General features: G+C 47.1%; 1 protein-coding gene and 2 gene segments (V, D, J or C); all 3 read left to right on the top strand.

Moving 5' to 3' along the window:
- Positions 1 to 17,303, top strand: part of LOC122203331 — an 803,799-nt gene that overhangs the window by 133,202 nt on the left and 653,294 nt on the right.
- LOC122203328 (immunoglobulin lambda-1 light chain-like) overlaps positions 1 to 17,303 on the top strand; it is an 814,466-nt gene that overhangs the window by 167,077 nt on the left and 630,086 nt on the right. The window lies entirely within an intron of this gene.
- Positions 13,533 to 14,157, top strand: LOC122203340. The segment is given in 2 exon segments: positions 13,533 to 13,643; positions 13,755 to 14,157. Coding segments are annotated over 2 exon segments (438 nt in total).

Below are 17,303 nucleotides of genomic sequence, written 5' to 3'. Positions count from 1 at the left end.
CTCATGAATTTGTCCTTCATGCGTCAGCTGAGTGACACCGGAAGCAATGATGCCCCATAAGGCCTGAGATGCATTTTACCAGATATTACCTTCTAATACCGTTCTCCCCGGAAGACATAGGGCTTTCTCGGGGGAATCTTATCCCAGACAGTAATGGTGCAGGATGAGTACGGAGGACCTTAGTAGTGTCAGAAAACGAAAAAAGTGCAGGAAAAACCCTGCACTTTAATGTTTAAAACAACTGATTCCTAATCACGAAAGCCTGAAAGCAACCTAAACTTGGCACATGGATATTTATTCTACGTTTAAAATAATCACCCAAACCAGGAACCAACTAAGAGGTCACCAAGGAGGTGCCACTTTTATAAATAATTTGATAATTATATCCAACATTGGAAGAAGCAAAACTCTGCAAACATCTGTAGGTCGTGGGGGTGCTAAACGCTGAAAAAGAATTAATCATGTGAACAGAGGAAAACACTCTGAGCCACAGATTATTCTATATAATACTAATGGCACTTAAATGACACTCTGTCATTGTCTGTCATTGTCTCCCAAACAAACGCGACCAAATCAGTGCACAACCACCACACATGCACGTGTGTGCACATACACAAGGACAGGGTGTGTCTAAGAGCTCACGAGCCAACCTAAAGGGCCCCCAAGAGGCAAAACTAGAAAGATTTCAACCACAGGAACATAAAAGGATTGGGTTGTAACTCAGTGTCTACACATATGTCTGCCGTCCATATTGTTAACTGATGGTATAAATATATGGAATCACATGAGACACATTTCCGTGCAGAGATTTCATGGCACAGGTGTAAACCCTTGTCTTGAATGACGTCAGGCATAACCCCCACTCAGTAAGTATGCACAAAGGCACCAACAAGAGGGACAGTCTGAAGAAGTGTCACAGTAAGAGAAGCTTAAGGACAATTCATAACTCAATGTCGCAAAGAATCATAAACTGGTTCTTACAACAGAAAAAGGACATTAGGGAAATAGTCAGAAAATCTGAATAAACTGTGGATATTAATTATGAGTTGAACTGTGTCTCCAACAATTCATGTGATTAAGAGTTCTAAAAACTCCCATATTTCAGGATGAGACCCTATTTGGAAATGAGACTGTTGCAGATGTAATTACCAGGGTGAGACCAGTAGAGTGTAACTGCATGTGTCCTAGGCTTTCTCTGTCTTTGTTTTTCCTCTGACTCGGTCTGGAATCATGCTGAAAGAATTTCACCATTTTAGAGAAAAAGGCCTATGAACCCATCCTACCTTGTCCAGAGAACCCTGGTATTACCGGAAAAATCTAGACATTTTTGACTCCCTCGATGTGTTCCATTTATTCGCCTGAGGGGCTCACAGATCTCAGGGAAACACTGACTCCTTTAGTCAGTTCATTAAAGATATGGTGAAGGGGACAGGGGAACAAGTAATGAAGAGCCACCTAGTGTCAAGTCTGGGAGCGTCTCGAGCACCAGAGCATCAGTCCCTGGGGAGTTGAGGTGCATCTCTTCTGGGAGTGGATGTGTTCGCCAAACCAGAAGATCTTCAAACACTGTACTTTGTGAATTTATTGAGGATTCGGGGAGACATGATCAGACATTAACTACGCTGTCAGCCTTTTTTCCTGTCTGTCAAGTATGAGGGGTGAAGATTCCCAGCCTCTGACAAAGCCTTGGTCTTTCTGGGGACCAGCTCCATCCAGGAGGCTTCAGGGAGCCCACCCAGAGTCACATCATTAGAACTAGGATGTTTCTAGTGTTCTTTTCATTTAGAAAATGACAAGAATTTCACCAATTTGGTGTCAGCATCTAGGATGTAGAGACAGGTGTGTAGTTTCTGAGATCATACAGTACTGTTGTCTGGACTGAAAATGGTGACAGAGGTACTCACATTCATCACAAATCTCAAGCCGTAAACTGTGTCTCTTGTGTTACTGATGACACAACCATATCTGACATGTTAATAAGCACCTTGGTCAGAGACAATTTCCTCTCTCACCCATCTGACTAAAAGTGAGTCCCAAAGTCTTCAGACTCTCCTCACTGCACCCTCCCCCACACACACTCTGCTCGTCTCCCCTCTTCTCCTGCTTCCCTCAGGCCTTCCGCCTCTCTCTATGGCTCTTCAGGCCCGAACTCCATCTCTATGTTAGGATTTCAGAGAAAACTATAATCTTGCAAGAGTTTCCACTCTCCAGGGTCCATCTCTACAGAGACGATGCAGAAATGGACCAGCAGGAAATCACTTCCTCATGTGATTCCTGCTCTCATCTCTGATGGTAGTTTTCATGCCCCACCAACCTCATCAATCTCTGTAATACGACCACATGATTACCGTATTTCCGTGAAATGAATGTTCACCCAGCCTTTGAGTATTTGCACAGAGAAGCGATTCATGCAATTACTTCCTCCTTCAGAATGACCGAGGCTGCACACAGGGTAACTTTTGCCATGGTGAACGAAGGAAGGATTGGCTGCATATTTCAATACATGACAGCTTTTCTTGGTCTTGAGAATATTGGTTTCTAAGACCATCAGGACACTCACTCAGCCACACACTTTTGCACCAAGCAATGCAGTGTCAAGCATTAACCCTTTTGCAAAATAACAGTAGACACTATCTGACGGTCACCCAATGGAGGTATCAGGGGATACTAGAGGCACAGTGGGGGAGGGCTGTGATGTGAAGGGCATGAAGAAGGGGCTGTGTGATCAGCCCCTATCTTGTGCTTCCGAAGACCTGAAGACCCCACAGCTATGGGAAATGTGTCTACAGGAAGGAGAATGGATAGAAGGCCCATCCACAAGGCCTGACATTCTGATTCAGTGAAATTCCTATAGAACTAATTCAGACCATATTCCTCCCCTTTGTGTAAGTTTCATACTCGTGCAAGAGAAGTGGCCTTCCAGACATTGGCCTTCTTGAGTTCCAAGCTCCAGAACGCTGGACGGTCATACAGAGAGCCAGCCCCAGGGATGGGTTTGCATGGGGACCAACACAACACTCAGCAAATGCAGCGAGGACATAAGGGGACAGGGATACACTTGTCTTCATGTGTGGCCTCTGAAGGAAAGGTTTTCCATTCTCCCTCTCTTTCTCTCCCCCTCTCTCTCTCTCTCTCTCTCTCTCTCTCTCACACACACACACACACACACACACACACAGGCACACGCACACACACACACACACACAGACACACACAAACATGGATCTCTCCTGTATCTGAGTATATGGTGTTCGGGATTTTGTAGCCTCCTGGCTTCTCTTCCTCCCCAAAACTCATGGTCAACCTGTGCTCATCCAGCCAACCTCAGGGTCACAAGCCCAGGAGGAAGCATTCTCATCATCAGGAAACTCCAGCGACATCCAGTGTGACCAGTGTCCTGTCACTGAGCAGCCAGGACTTGCCCTGATCACCTTCTCTCCTAAGACAGGTTGATGCTCAGGAATCCCAGGGTGAGTCTCTATCGCTGTGGGCAGCTCAGCCTCTGACCCCCTTGGACTCCAGTCAGCACTTGAGGCTGATCAGTACATTGGTTCTGGAATAGCAGCTTCAGTGTTGCTCCCACACAGCTCAAAGCCCAGGGGAATGTATCACACCCTCCCTGTGCTCTTAATGCTGGACTGTTACTCCCTCAGTCCCCCCAGTGACACCTCCAGCCAGGTTGGAGTTCTGATGAAAACTCTTCTGTCTCAAACTGGGGCCACAATGCCTGTGACCTCAGGGACATAGTACCCCTCATCTCCACCTCTCCACCACTCACATGTGGGATCTTTGACCGAAGACTCGTGTAGCCTTGGTGAATAGAAATTCACTCCTCTAGTCATGGTGGCTGGATGAACTATGGCTCTCTCCTGAATATGCTGGACACAAAGAACGCAGGTAGAGCTGTGCTCACCCCAGAGACAAGTCTGACCCCAAATCGCTCGCTCCTAGAAGCTCTGTGTGTGCTTAGTAATTGAGTCACTGAGATGGCTGCGGTTCACAGGAACAGACTCCCCCTGGGCTTTCATTGGACATCATGCCAGACTCACCTACTTATAGAACAATGCCACCATAGTAAGCTGGTGGCAAAGAAAACATGACTTTGCAAAAAGTTTATAGCAGGCATCCTTTTTGCATTGTTTTTCCATCCATGTTTTTAACCACAATTTCATGTGTTCTCTGTAAGAAATACAGATCTGAGAGAACTATACTAGTGATTGTACCTGCATTTTCATAATAACTATGTCATTGACTGAAATAAATATTACTAAGACAAATTTGTTGTAAAGGAGCACACACCCATTCAAAGGGCAGACTGGGCTAAGTGCTGACTAACACATAAACTGTGTCACCGGATCCTTGTCATAGCACCTGCTGCAGTCGCTCCTTCCCTCCCAGAACGGCCTGCAAGTTTGTCTTTGGGCTCTGAGGTCAGTGTCACACTCAAGGGTCCTGCAGACTTGGGTCTCTTTGCTGGGAGAGCAGTACCTGGAAGGAATCACTGCACATAGTATGAGGAGAGCTATTGTTTTCAACAAGCAGACATAGTGACAGATGACAAAGATTTTTTTGTGTAATGCCCTGAGGAATACACACAACTGTTTCTACTCACAGCCTGAACAGAAGCTCTCCCCCTCTCCTCAGTGCTGTGGGAACCTTGGAGGAAGGTGAGCTCTGGAAACCCGGGAGAAATCACGTAACAGGAAAGGACACAGAATCCTACACAGAAGGGTCCACGTGTCCGGTGGTACTCATTACTGCACTGGGCATGATCTTGATCTAAGTGGACTTTTGGTAGAGACACCACCTCCTTCCGGACCCATGACCCATACAGGCGGCCATGGACTGACACTCCCTGAGGAGTCTGAGTAGAGCATCCAGTCTGGCTTAGGTTATGGGAGGTTCCCTAGAGGGACACCTGGACTGACCCTTGTCAGAGTGCTGTGGGCAGTGCAATGGGGACACAGGAGCTCTCACTGGTGGACTTGGCTACCAGTTCAAACAATGGCGGCTCTGAGTCTGAACACCAGGGGGCTCACAGGACCCATTGCTGTGGGTTCAGGGCTGATGAGAACTGAAACCTGTCCCCTGTACTGTCAGTGCCCCCTGCACACGGCTCACAACTGTGTCCTCCTCACCCTTGGCCTGAAACAGCCCCCCCTCGACCAGCCCCCTGACATCCTCAAGCAGAGGGAACTGACACAGGCCCAGGGAGGGGTCAGAGAGCTGGGGTCTCATTTGCATGGAGGGGGCCCTCCCTCCCTCAGAAGATGAAGAGGGGAAGGGAGAGGTTAGGGGAGGCTCTGCTCAGCCGTGAGGCACAGAAGACAGAATCGGTGATGACCACCACCATGGCCTGGTCTCCTTTCCTTCTCACTCTCCTCGCTCACTGCACAGGTGACTGGATGAGGGCACACAGGAAGGGGCTCTGGGAGGACATGTGGGTCCTGCTTCCACTGTCTTGTGTCCATACCCCAGCATCACCCTCTCTTTGTGTCTACCCTTCCCGGGTCCTGGGCCCAGTCAGTGTTGACTCAGCCGCCCTCAGTTTCAGGGTCCCTGGGCCAGAGGGTCACCATCTCCTGCCCTGGAAGCAGCTCCAACATCGGGGGTGGTAATTATGTGAGCTGGTACCAACAAGTCCCAGGAACGGCCCCCAGTCTCCTGATTTATGAGAATAACAAACAACCCTCTGGGGTCCCCGATCGATTCTCTGGCTCCAAGTCTGGCAGCTCAGGCTCCCTGACCATCACTGGGCTGCAGGCTGACGACGAGGCTGATTATTATTGTGCATCATTGGACAATAGTCTCAGTGCTCACACAGAGCTGCAGGTCTGTGGGGAAGTGAGACAAAAACCTGTCGTCCCCACAGTGATGGGCTTTCCTTGTGTAGCTGCCACCTTCTGCTTCCTTCTTTGTTTGAAGCAACACAGCTGCTTCCCTCTTTGTTTGACCTAAAACTGAGGCCTGAAAAAACCCAACGAACCCCCTCTAGTCTATGTCCTTTTCCTGTCAATTCTGTCCCCAAAGCCTGTCCTTACAGGCACATATTTTCTGTTTTATACAAGCTGAGCAGAAATTCCTGCATGCTGGGGCCTGTTGTCCTGGGGACCAGTGTCCCTCAGGGTTGTGCCTGTCTGCTGCGCCTACCATATGACGATACCACAGAGTGAATGCCTACACCAAAGATAGTGAATTTCTCTCAGTTTGGAGCCTAAATGTCCACGTTCAAGGGGGTGGCAGGATTGATTTCCCCTGAGGTCACTCTCCTTGGCTTGCAAGTGGTGACATTCGTCCTGGGTCCTCACGTGGCATTCCCATGTGTGCTCACCCATGCTGCCTCTACCTCTTCTGTAAAGACGCCAGCCCTGTTTATGGGGGCAGAACCCTTATAACCTCATTATCCACGATTAAATCTTTTAATGCCTTTTCTCAAACAGTCACAATGTGGGTTCGGGTTTCCATACAGGGTTTTGAGGGGCACAGATGAGTTCATATCAAGGTGTCAAGACAGACCCGGACACACAGTACAGCTGTGTCTGACTCTGGGTAGTCATTGTCCACATGATATGCATGAATGGCATTTACTGAACCCTCACTACATGTTGGTTTAGGAGCTCAAGTAGCAGTGCAGAAGTGACGGGGAGTGTCCCAGGCTCAGGGAGCCAACACTGTCTGGGGAAGAAAGGGAACACACAAGCAATACATTGTGCCTCACCCTGACTTCTCACATGAGGACCGAATGTCTCCGCAGGCTCCGGTCACACCCACACGACACACCTTCTGCGTGACACAGACTTGTTCTCTGTCTCCCACCAATCAGCAGCCTCAGATTTCACGTGACTCGATCACATCACCCCTCCATCTGCCCTGACGCTATTGGGCGGCAAGGGAAGGGATTGTGCGATTGATTTGGTTAACACAGTGCGTGTCTTGTGGGAATTGAACTCAGTCCCTGACTAACCACGTAGCTTGGAAGTTTGGGGTCCAGATCAGAGAGGCAGATGATAGAACTTTGAACAACCAGGTCCCCACCATATGCATCGTCTTCCCTCCATCGTCTTTGTAATTCAGGTTGGGACATGGTCTGTGGGCTCCGGCATCTGCGGAGGAGACACAGGCCAGGTGGTTCCCATCTCATAAAACTACAGACGGGCCCCTGTCCATTCTGACGTCTGCACCTGGTCAGCTCAGGCCAACACACACTCCCAGGCACAAGGTGCTGATGTGAAACGGAGGCAGGTCCAGGAGAGGTGGAGAGCATTAATAAAAGCAAATGCTTTGTTTTCTTAGAGACTTTAAAAAGAATTCAGAGTGTTCACTGTTTTTGATCCTAGGATAAAGATGTATACATTCAAATGGCTCTGTAAGAAAACAATCACTGAATTCAGGTAATAACATAAAAGGTAATTTGAATAAATGGTGAAATATTTTCTTTCCTAAAGACCCTGGCTCAAAACTTTAGCAATAAGTAGATAGGTAGTACAAGCACTTTATCACTGCTTCTTTTTAGGTTTCCTTTGAGAAAGCGTGTGGGCAGGTACAAGCACGGGTGCCATGCAGATCCTTCTGAGACCGGAATGGGGGAGAAGACGTGGCAAACCCCAGCGACTCAGTGTGCCACCCGGGACACCTGCTCCTTCTCTGAACAGGCTCTTTGACAGCAGATACGAGCCTCACGTCCAGGCTTCATGGTCCTGAGGACTCAGAAGGCTGCCTAGTCTGGTTGTGGCAGTCGCTTCTTTCTGCTCGGGAAAGTGTAACAAACTTTGGCGTGAAAAACATGGGCCGGCACTAACAGCTCCCGGGTGGAGGCCCCAGTTGGGTTTCCGGTGACACCCAGTCCTCAGCGTCTCCTCCTAGTTCTCTTGTTCCAGGTCAGGCTACTCATCATCCATGCTACTAAATTTAAAAACTGCACAACAGTCAACATGTGAAATAGTCAATATGTGAAACAGGAGGCAAGAAAAGAGTGAGAAAGGAATTTAACTTCTTTAAATCTAAATCTGGATTTACGAAGAGAACAAAATAAGATAACAAAAATGATATTAAATTAAATATATTACATAAGGATATTAAATTATATTACATTTAAATGCACCAATTGTTCCAGTTACAGACATGGATTGACATAACGGATCAAAAAGGCCACTCTTCAAATAAAGACACATATGGGATGAATTTAAAAGAATGGTAAATGGGGTGCCTGAATGGCTCAGTCAGTTAGGTGTCTGACTTTGGCTCAGGTCATGATCTCCTAGTTCATGAGTTCAGGCTCTGCGATGGGCTCTATGCTGACAGCTCGGAGCCTGCACCTGTTTCAGATTCTGTGTCTCCCTCTCTCTCTGCCCCCCCTTGCTCACACTCTGCCTTTCTCTGTCTCTCAAAGATGAATAAACTTCAAAAAGTTTTAAACTACAATAAAAGAAAAGAATGGTAGAGAAAAGTATATCTTGAAACAATGAAAGGACAGAAAGATGTGGTTATATAAGTGTCACGTAAAGCGAAGGACTTGGCGGTTACAAGGGCTGAGTGCAGAGAGGGGGCAATGGCCTGACTGCTGGTGCGTCAGGTACCCTGAAGGTGCCCATCCTGCCATCCACCACCTAACCATGCTGCCTGCCCTTCAGGCCCTTCTCCATCTCCTGCAGCAGCTCCCCGGGGGAATCAGCCTTCTCCCCAGTGCACCCCCATCCTGCACCATAACCAGGGTATCCAGGAGGCCAACCCCTAGGTCCCTACCTGCTCCCTACCCACCACCTGCTCCTGGCATCCCTCCTGTGAATCCCTTGGCACCTGGCATGGTAAGACCAGGAATGCCGATGGAAAGAAGATGTGGAAGAAAATGAAGAAAGTTCTTACAGATATACAAAACCACAAGCATGGCAAACATTCTTCCTCCTCCTCCTCCTTCTCCTCCTCCTCCTCCTCCTTCTCCTCCTCTTTCTCTTCTACAGCACTGTTTCTGACTGAGTACAGGGCCTGGACCCTTCCCTCAAGCCTTTCTGGTTCTGCTCTCTGACCAAGAATCAGATGCCATCTTTGTACTGGGGAAAATTAGCCCCATCCCCCTCCTCCTTCACCCCTCTCTGAGCCTTACTCTGCTGTTCAGCCATGGCTGGCCACGGGAATTGGATAAGAATGACCATGGGTTAGTAAAGACTGTCTTCTCACTACTTGGATGGACATTTCAGCTGATGAGTTTAGTAGAACTCTTTTTGGCAGATGATGAGTCTTCGCAGCTAACTACTGAAGACGAGTATAAGAGGTGTCAAATGTGATTTTTTTAAACTTTTTTGCAATCTTCGTGGTGTCGTGGGAAGTGATATGGAGTTTTAATTATGGAAAAGAGAAACTCTACCATTGTAGTGATGGTGGGCAAACATTGGTCATTTACTGGCAAATACATTTCCCAGCAGGACTTTACTGACCCTACTAACTGGAAGGCTGCTGGGAAACGGAGTCCATTGGGTTGATAAGCTCTGCCTGCCCTTTTGGAACCTATCTCACAGGTGTCTCAGGCCCTTTGCTTTCTCCAGCTCTCATTTAATCCAAATAAAGCTCTTTATCCAAGGAAGAAAGGAAGGGAGGAAAGAAGGAAAGAGGAAAGGGAGAGAGATAGGGAGATAAAGAGAGAGAGAGAGAAAGAAATGCAAACAAAAGGAAAGAAAAGATGAAAGAAAGAAGAAAGAAAGAAAGAAGAAAAGAAAGAAAGAAAAGAAAAGAAAGAAAGAAAGAAAAAGAAAGAAAGAAAGAAAGAAAGAAAGAAAGAAAGAAAGAAAGAAAGAGAGACAGGAGAGAAAGAAAAAACAACATGAGAGGCAACTAGTGTCACTGACCGTTTAAATTTCCTCTGTGCTCAGAGTCAGACCCTCAGACCCTCCAGGGTCTCCAAGGCCTCCCTATCTGTTTCTCACTGGCAGTCCTGGGGGTGAGAGAGACAGCTTTCTGTCTCAGGTCCCCATGGACCTGCAGCAGTAAGTCAGAACTGATGCTTCTGCCCCATGTTGAGCACTAACAATAAGGCTCATCCTCAGGCTGCAGGCTGAGAAGGTCCTAGAGGCCTTGTTCCCAGAGTGGGAGCCAGAGAACCAAGCTGAGATCTGCGAGGTCCCATTTCTTCTGAGCACCACAGTTGTGGTAACGCTGAGAGAAATCTCTTGGAAGCAGCCCACATAATTTGCTCCAACACTGTTGCTAATTCCCATCCAGGTGAGGGTCACCTTCTGCCCCTGAAACCCTGACAGGGAGGCCTCCTGTGTCGGGGCACACTGTGCCCAGGACCCTGCAACAGAGCAGTGGAGACACGGACAGGCAGGTCCTGAGGGAATGCCTCCAGCTTGTTCTTCAAAAGAGGGGAAGAAGGAGCCCAGCACACGCCAGTCCATAATCACTCGCCTTGCTTTCCACAGCCAGTCACCTAAGCGGAGAACAAGGGGGGTGAGGAGGAGAGGGGTCCAGGTCAAGGTGGAGACAGCCCAGGCTGTGCCCCTGACTGAGCCCACCAGTGAGAGAACTGCACAAAGCCTCTCTCATCCCCTCCCCACTTTGGAGAGCAGAGAGGAATCCTTCATGAAAATCACTCCCCTCTTGGGTCCTGAAACCTACTCACTGAATATGGTGACAGCTGAGTGGGGGGTGGGGGTGGGGGCTGGGGAGCCAAATGTGGGCCCCGGTGAGCATAGAGCAGAGGGTACAAGGCAGGGTTCCAGGACTGGGTGTCCAGCTGAGACACCCCTCAGCCATCCCTGCACCTCCCTCATGCACAGGGACAGACGTCCAGCGCCCCCTGCTGTCTCAGAGTTCAGACTCACTTAGGACTGGGAGAAGGAACTGGAGTTGAGGAGAGAGAGGGACCCTCTGGACTTGAGCCTGCCTGGCACCCCACCCATCCCTACACAGGGTCGGGGGCTTCTGATCCCCCAAGTGCTACCTCCTGTGTGGCAGGCACCACCACACCTCAGTCCTTACTTCAGAGCTGTGGCTACCTCAGCGTGAATCACTCGGTGCCCCCCACCACTTAGATAGTTGTGTTGTTGGGACGTCAGGTGAGTGACTCCCTCAGGGAAGTTGTGTCCTGCACTGAGGGATAAGAAGTGCAGAGGGCAGGCTCACCACTCCACAGGCTGTATCAGGAAGGCCTGAGGAGACATCCCATCTCTTTGTCATGTCAGGACACTTCCCACCCAGGCAAGCCAGTCCCCATAATCCTCTGCACCTGCCCCCATCCTCACACTTGATGGGGCAGGGTCCGTTAACAAGAATGCACATGAGATTCTTCAAGGACACACTGTAATTAGAAACAAGGGACATGTGCCTCTCACGTTGCCTTTTCCCAAGAGCACCCATAGGCGATAGTCAGCAACACAGTCATCCCAGGATGCAGCCAGGAAGCCCCAGTGGTGAGGGACACACTGGAGGTGACTCGGTCCCTGGCACCAGAAGGGTTTCCCTTCCAGACAGGACTGCATATTTGGGAACCTGCAGAAGCTTGGGAATTGTAAGGAAAGAGCTCATCCCATGACTCAGAAGTTCCTGGTGCTCTAAGCCCTCCTTTCTCAGTGTGCAATGTATTATAATTACTCACACCAGATCCTTCTCTAGTCCTTCCGAGTGTCACACAAGGTTCTACTCCTCCTGTAAATATTCACACAATTGTTTTCCCCAGTGTTTATCTAATCCATCTCTGCACTGTTCATGACAACATCTAGGATCCTACATCTAGGATATATCTTCTGGAATTTATATCATACATATGTGTGTGTGTGTATATATACACATACATATATATATACATATATACATATATATATATGAAACACAAACTACATATAAATAAAACATAAGATTGTTATACACACACACACACTTCTAGTCATCGACTCTCGATTAACATAGAACCCTGTGCTCTAGTCCTATAAATATTTAATGCTTCCCATTGAATACGTCACATGAAACATCTCCTCTTTGTCTGTCATAGTGAGTCAGATGAAAACCCAACAGGCTCCACAACCTTGACAGTTTTGTTTGTCCTTTCAATACTGAGTGTCTGCAGTCTACCGGCACCTAGCTGGTGCCCAGGAAAGGTTTTTGAATTAAAAAGAATACATCAGTGAATAAAAAAAGAAAAAATACACATATCCACATTCTTTACCTTATTGCCAAAACTAGTATCTCTTCTATCATTTGAATCATCATAATCCATCCACATTTTTAAGCACAGAGATGGAGGTCATCTTAGACAAACACGTAGACCTCACACACAGCCTCCAGGTAATTCCTATCCAGGGATCTCCACAATAAATATAATGCTAAAATGTCCACACTACCCAAAGCACTCTATAAATTCAATGAAATCCCCATAAAACTCCAATGACATTTTGCACAGAAATTTAAAAAAAAAACAAATTTTGTATAGAACCAGAAAAGACCCCAAATTGCCAAAGCAATGTTGAGAAGGAACAAACCTTGAGACACCATACTTTGCACTTTCAAATTATATTACAAAGCTGTAGTCATGAAAACCAATGCGGTATTGTTCTCGAGAGACACATAGGTTGATGCCATAGAATAAAAACACCAGAAAGTCATTCAAGTTCCTCTTGACCACCAGGGAAGACATAGGCTGAAAACGGTCCTTTGCAAGGTCTCCGGAACAGAGCTACCATGGATTTGGGAGGGAATTCAGAAAGAATATACATGAATCCTAGAGCAGATGCCCCAAATAGGATCCTTAGGATCTCACTGATATTTCCTGATGCACTTTGGGAGAGAAAACTGGAATGACTCAGACGTCTGACAATGAGCACATTGACATAGATGCCGGGATAGAGGGTGAGTCAACACACTCCACCTGGGTAAGAAGCACATGTAAAGAATAATCTCATTGGGGTCAGGTCCCATCTGCCAAACTTCCCCATGGGAGCTGCCCTCTGCTCTCTGCTGTTCCCTGCATTGGCATGGGTGCCTGGAGCCCTGTGTCCACTGTCATATTCAGTTAACTACTTCCCCTATTGGTACACATTTACTGTTAGAGGAATGTGTGTAGAGACAACTCCTCAGGCCTGACCCATGAACAGTCAAGGGAGCCATGGACAGTCTCACCCCCAGGAGTCTGAGTAGAACAGAGAATCTGCCCTGAGGTGATGGGGGGCCACGTGGGGAGACCTGGCCTAACAGGTAGAGGAGAGTGGCTAGAGCAGTAGGGAGGCAGAAGTGGTCTCTGATGGGCTCTGCTAAAGTCATACAATGACTTGTCTGTGTCTGGACACTAAGGGGCACTCAAGGCCTGTTTCTGAGGGGTCACGGTAGATCAGAGATGAGAACTGCCACCTGCCACTGCCTGTGCCCTCTGCTCAGGCCTCACATCTGTGACCTCCCCACCCCTGCCCTGAAATTGCCCCCACCCTGCCCATCCCCCTGACATCCTCAGACAGAGGCACCTAAAGAAGTCAGTGAGGAGTCAGAAAACAGGGGGGTCGCATTTGCATGGTTGGGCCCTCCCCCTCTCAACAGATGAAGAGGTGAAGGGAGAGGTGAAGGGAGACTCTGCTCAGCTGTGAGGCAACAGAAGGCAGGATCGGTGCTGACCTCCACCATGGCCTGGTCCCCTCTCCTCCTCACCCTCCTCGCTCACTGCACAGGTGACTCGATGTGGGGACACGGGAAGGGGTCCTGGAAGCACAAGTGTGGGCCTGATTCCTCCTCTTGTCTCTAGACCCCAGGAATATCCTCTCTGTTGTTTCTCTTTCCAGGGATTTGGGCTCAGTCGGGGCCGAATCAACCATCTTCAGTGTCTGGGGCCCTGGGCCAGAGGGTCACTATCTCCTGCACTGGAGTTGGTAGTTACGTGGGTTGGTACCAACAAATCCCAGGAATGGCCCCCAAAACCATCATCTATAATAATAACAACCGACCCTCAGGGGTCCCTGATCGATTCTCCGGCTCCAAGTCTGGCAGCACAGGCACCCTGACCATCACTGGGCTCCAGGCTGAGGACGAGGCTGATTATTACTGCTCATCGTGGTACAGCAGTGGCAGTGCTTACACAGTGGTCCAGGCCTGTGGGGAAGTGAGACAAAAACCTAGTTACTCATCTGTAAAGAGGGAAACACATCAGCAGTTGTCTCCTCAGCTTAGCCTGTGATTCTGCTCATTCCGTGGCTGATGACTTGGACGCAGGTCCATGCAAGGGCACCTCCGTGAGTGAGGTTCCTCCTGTCCTTTCTGTCCTCAAAGTCACTCTCAGAAAACCCTTCCGACACAGACTCTTGATGGAAGACAAATCTCTTGTTTTATCAGCTGAGGTATTTTACTTCTAGGCCTGATCATATCAATTTTTCCTTCTGATATAAAAATAAATGAAGCATTTTCAGTTTTCCTCTGAACTCCACCCTTGTGGTGCCTGAAGAATAAGTCAGCCTTATTTGCATCTGGTACTATTATCTCCATGGCAGTGGCAAGTCTCCTCTTCTTATCTATTATTTGTGAAAAACTGCCAATTTAAAATTATAAAATTATGAAGATAAGTTTCAAAACCTTTGTCCATAGGAAAATCTCTGCACTTCAATGTTTATAACAACTGATTCCTCATCACTAAAGCCTGAAAGCACCCTAAGCTTGGCACATGGATATTTATTCTAGGTTTAAAATACTCACCCAAACCAGGAACCAACTAAGAGGTCACCAAGGAGGTGCCACTTTTATAAATAATTTGATAATTATATCCAACATTGGAAGAAGCAAAACTCTGCAAACATCTGTAGGTCGCGGGGGTGCTAAACGCTGAAAAAGAATTAATCATGTGACAGAGGAAAACACTCTGAGCCACAGAATTATTCTATATGATACTAATGGCACTTAATGACACTCTGTCATTGTCTGTCATTGTCTCCCAAACAAACGCAAGCAAATCAGTGCACAACCACCACACATACCCGTGTGCGCACACACACAAGGACAGGGTGTGTCTAAGAGCTCACGAGCCAACTTAAAGGGCCCCCATGAGGCAAAACTAGAAAGATTTCAACCACAGGAACATAAAAGGATTGGGTTGTAACTCAGTGTCTACACATATGTCTGCCGTCCATATTGTTAACTGATGGTATAAATAAATGGAATCACATGAGACACATTCCCGTGCAGAGATTTCATGGAACAGGTGTAAACCCTTGGCTTGAATGATGTCAGGCATAACCCCCACTCAGTAAGTATGGACAAAGGCACCAACAAGAGGGACTGTCTGAAGATGTGTCACAGTAAGAAAAGCTTAAGGACAATTCACAACTGAATGTCACAAAGAATCTTAAACTGGATTTACTGCAGAAAAAGGACATTAGGAAAAAACTAAGAAAATCTGAATAAACTGTGGATATTAATTGTTACGCGTTGAATTGTGTCTCCAACAATTCATGTGATTAAATCTTCTAAAAACTCCCATTTTTCAGGATGAGAACCTATTTGGAAATGAGACTGTTGCAGATGTAATTACCAGGGTGAGACCAGTAAAGTGTAACTGCATGTGTTCTAGGCTTTCTCTGTCTTTGTTTTTCCTCTGACTCGGCCTGCAATGATGCTGAAAGGAATCTCACTATTTTAGAGAAAAAAGCCTATGAACCCATCCTACCTTGTCCAGAGAACCCTGGTATTACCGGAAAAAATCTAGACATTTTGTTGTCTTTTCACTGCTAACCCATGGAACATTTACCAAATAAAGATAATAAGGTTGAATGTGAGTGGGATTCCCTTTCCTGAATTCCCCTTGATGGATGAGCAGAGAAAAATTTCTAAGAAGATAGATTCCCTTGTACTGTATAATGGTTTATATCAATGTTCATCCTGAGAACACTTACAAAACTGGACCAATAGAGAGGCAAATGGGTCATAAGTATACCAGAGAAGAAAATAAATTCCAGACTAAGTATAAAGGCCTGGTCAAAACCCAGATTGGGAATTAAGTACAGTGGATACTTCTCTGCGGAGAACAGGTAGTCTTTTGACAAACAGAGACTTCAGATGCCCCAGAGCCTGTACCATGGAGGTGGTGGGATAACAGGAGACTCTCACAATACAGCAACAACAGCAAAAAGTATTCAAAGTTCAAGGATAACCCCCATGGACTTTTTATCACATATGAACCAGGAGTGAACCTAGGAAATATGAGGCCTTGAAATTGGTCTTGATTGGAGACTGGTAGGGGTGCCTGGATGACTCAGTCGGTTAAGCATCAGACTTTGGCTCAGGTCATGATCTCGTGTTTTGTGAGCCGAAGCCTTGCCTGGGGATCTGTGCCACAGAATCAGAGCCTGGAGCTTGCTTTTGATTCTGCGTCTCCCGCTCTCTCTCTCTACCTCCCTGCTCTCTCTCTCTCTCTATGTCTCTCTTTTTTCTTTCTCTCTGTCCTCTCTCTCTTAAAAAAAAATAAACTTTAAAACAAATTTAGATCAGAGACTGGTAGTGATGCCAGGCCCCTGCAGCAAGAAACCCAATGTCAGGGAACACTAATATGTCCAGGAACATAAACATTGTAAAATAAGCCCTATGTTGACCAGCCTGGACGTTGTTAGTGACCTGAAGAAAATTAATGTCTCCATCCCAAGCACCCGGAAGAGGATCTACTCATGCTCCTTCCCTGAATACTGAAAGCTCAAATATCCATCTGCAAAGGTCAGAGTGTCCTCTAGGGATGCTGTGTGTTGTCAAAGCAGCTGGGTGACCAGGACCGGGGTCAGCGGTGGCCTGTTCACACTGGCAATGACAGGACTGGGCTGTGAGGCAGGTCAGCAGGAAAATACCTGAACAGGTATTTTCCAGACAGACCTTACTACCCGACAGAGCTCAGTCCCATGACCCAGAAGTTCCTGGTGCTCTAAGCCTTCCTTTCTCAGTGTGCAATGTATTATAATTACTCACACCAGATCCTTCTCTAGTCCTTCTCTGTGTCACACAAGGTTCTACTCATATGTAAATATTCACACAATTATTTTCCCCAGTGGTTTATCTAATCCATCTCTGCACTGTTCATGACAATACAACTAGGATATATCTCCTGGGATTTGTATCATATATATACACACATATACATATATATGTGTATATATAAAAATGTATGAAACACAAACTACGTATAAATAAAACATAAGATACAGTTATATATGCACATACACACTTCTAGTCATCGACTCTTGGTTAACATAGAACCGTGTGCTCTAGCGTATAAATATTTAATCCTTCCCATGAGATACCTCAAAACAAACATCTCCTCCTTGTCTGTCATAGTGAGTCACATGAAAACCCAACATGCC

The sequence above is a fragment of the Panthera leo genome, chromosome D3 (assembly GCF_018350215.1).
Source record: "Panthera leo isolate Ple1 chromosome D3, P.leo_Ple1_pat1.1, whole genome shotgun sequence".
Classification (NCBI taxonomy): Eukaryota; Metazoa; Chordata; class Mammalia; order Carnivora; family Felidae; genus Panthera; species Panthera leo.
The sequence above is the reverse complement of the archived record's forward strand: the minus strand, read 5'-3'. Positions and strand labels throughout refer to the sequence as shown.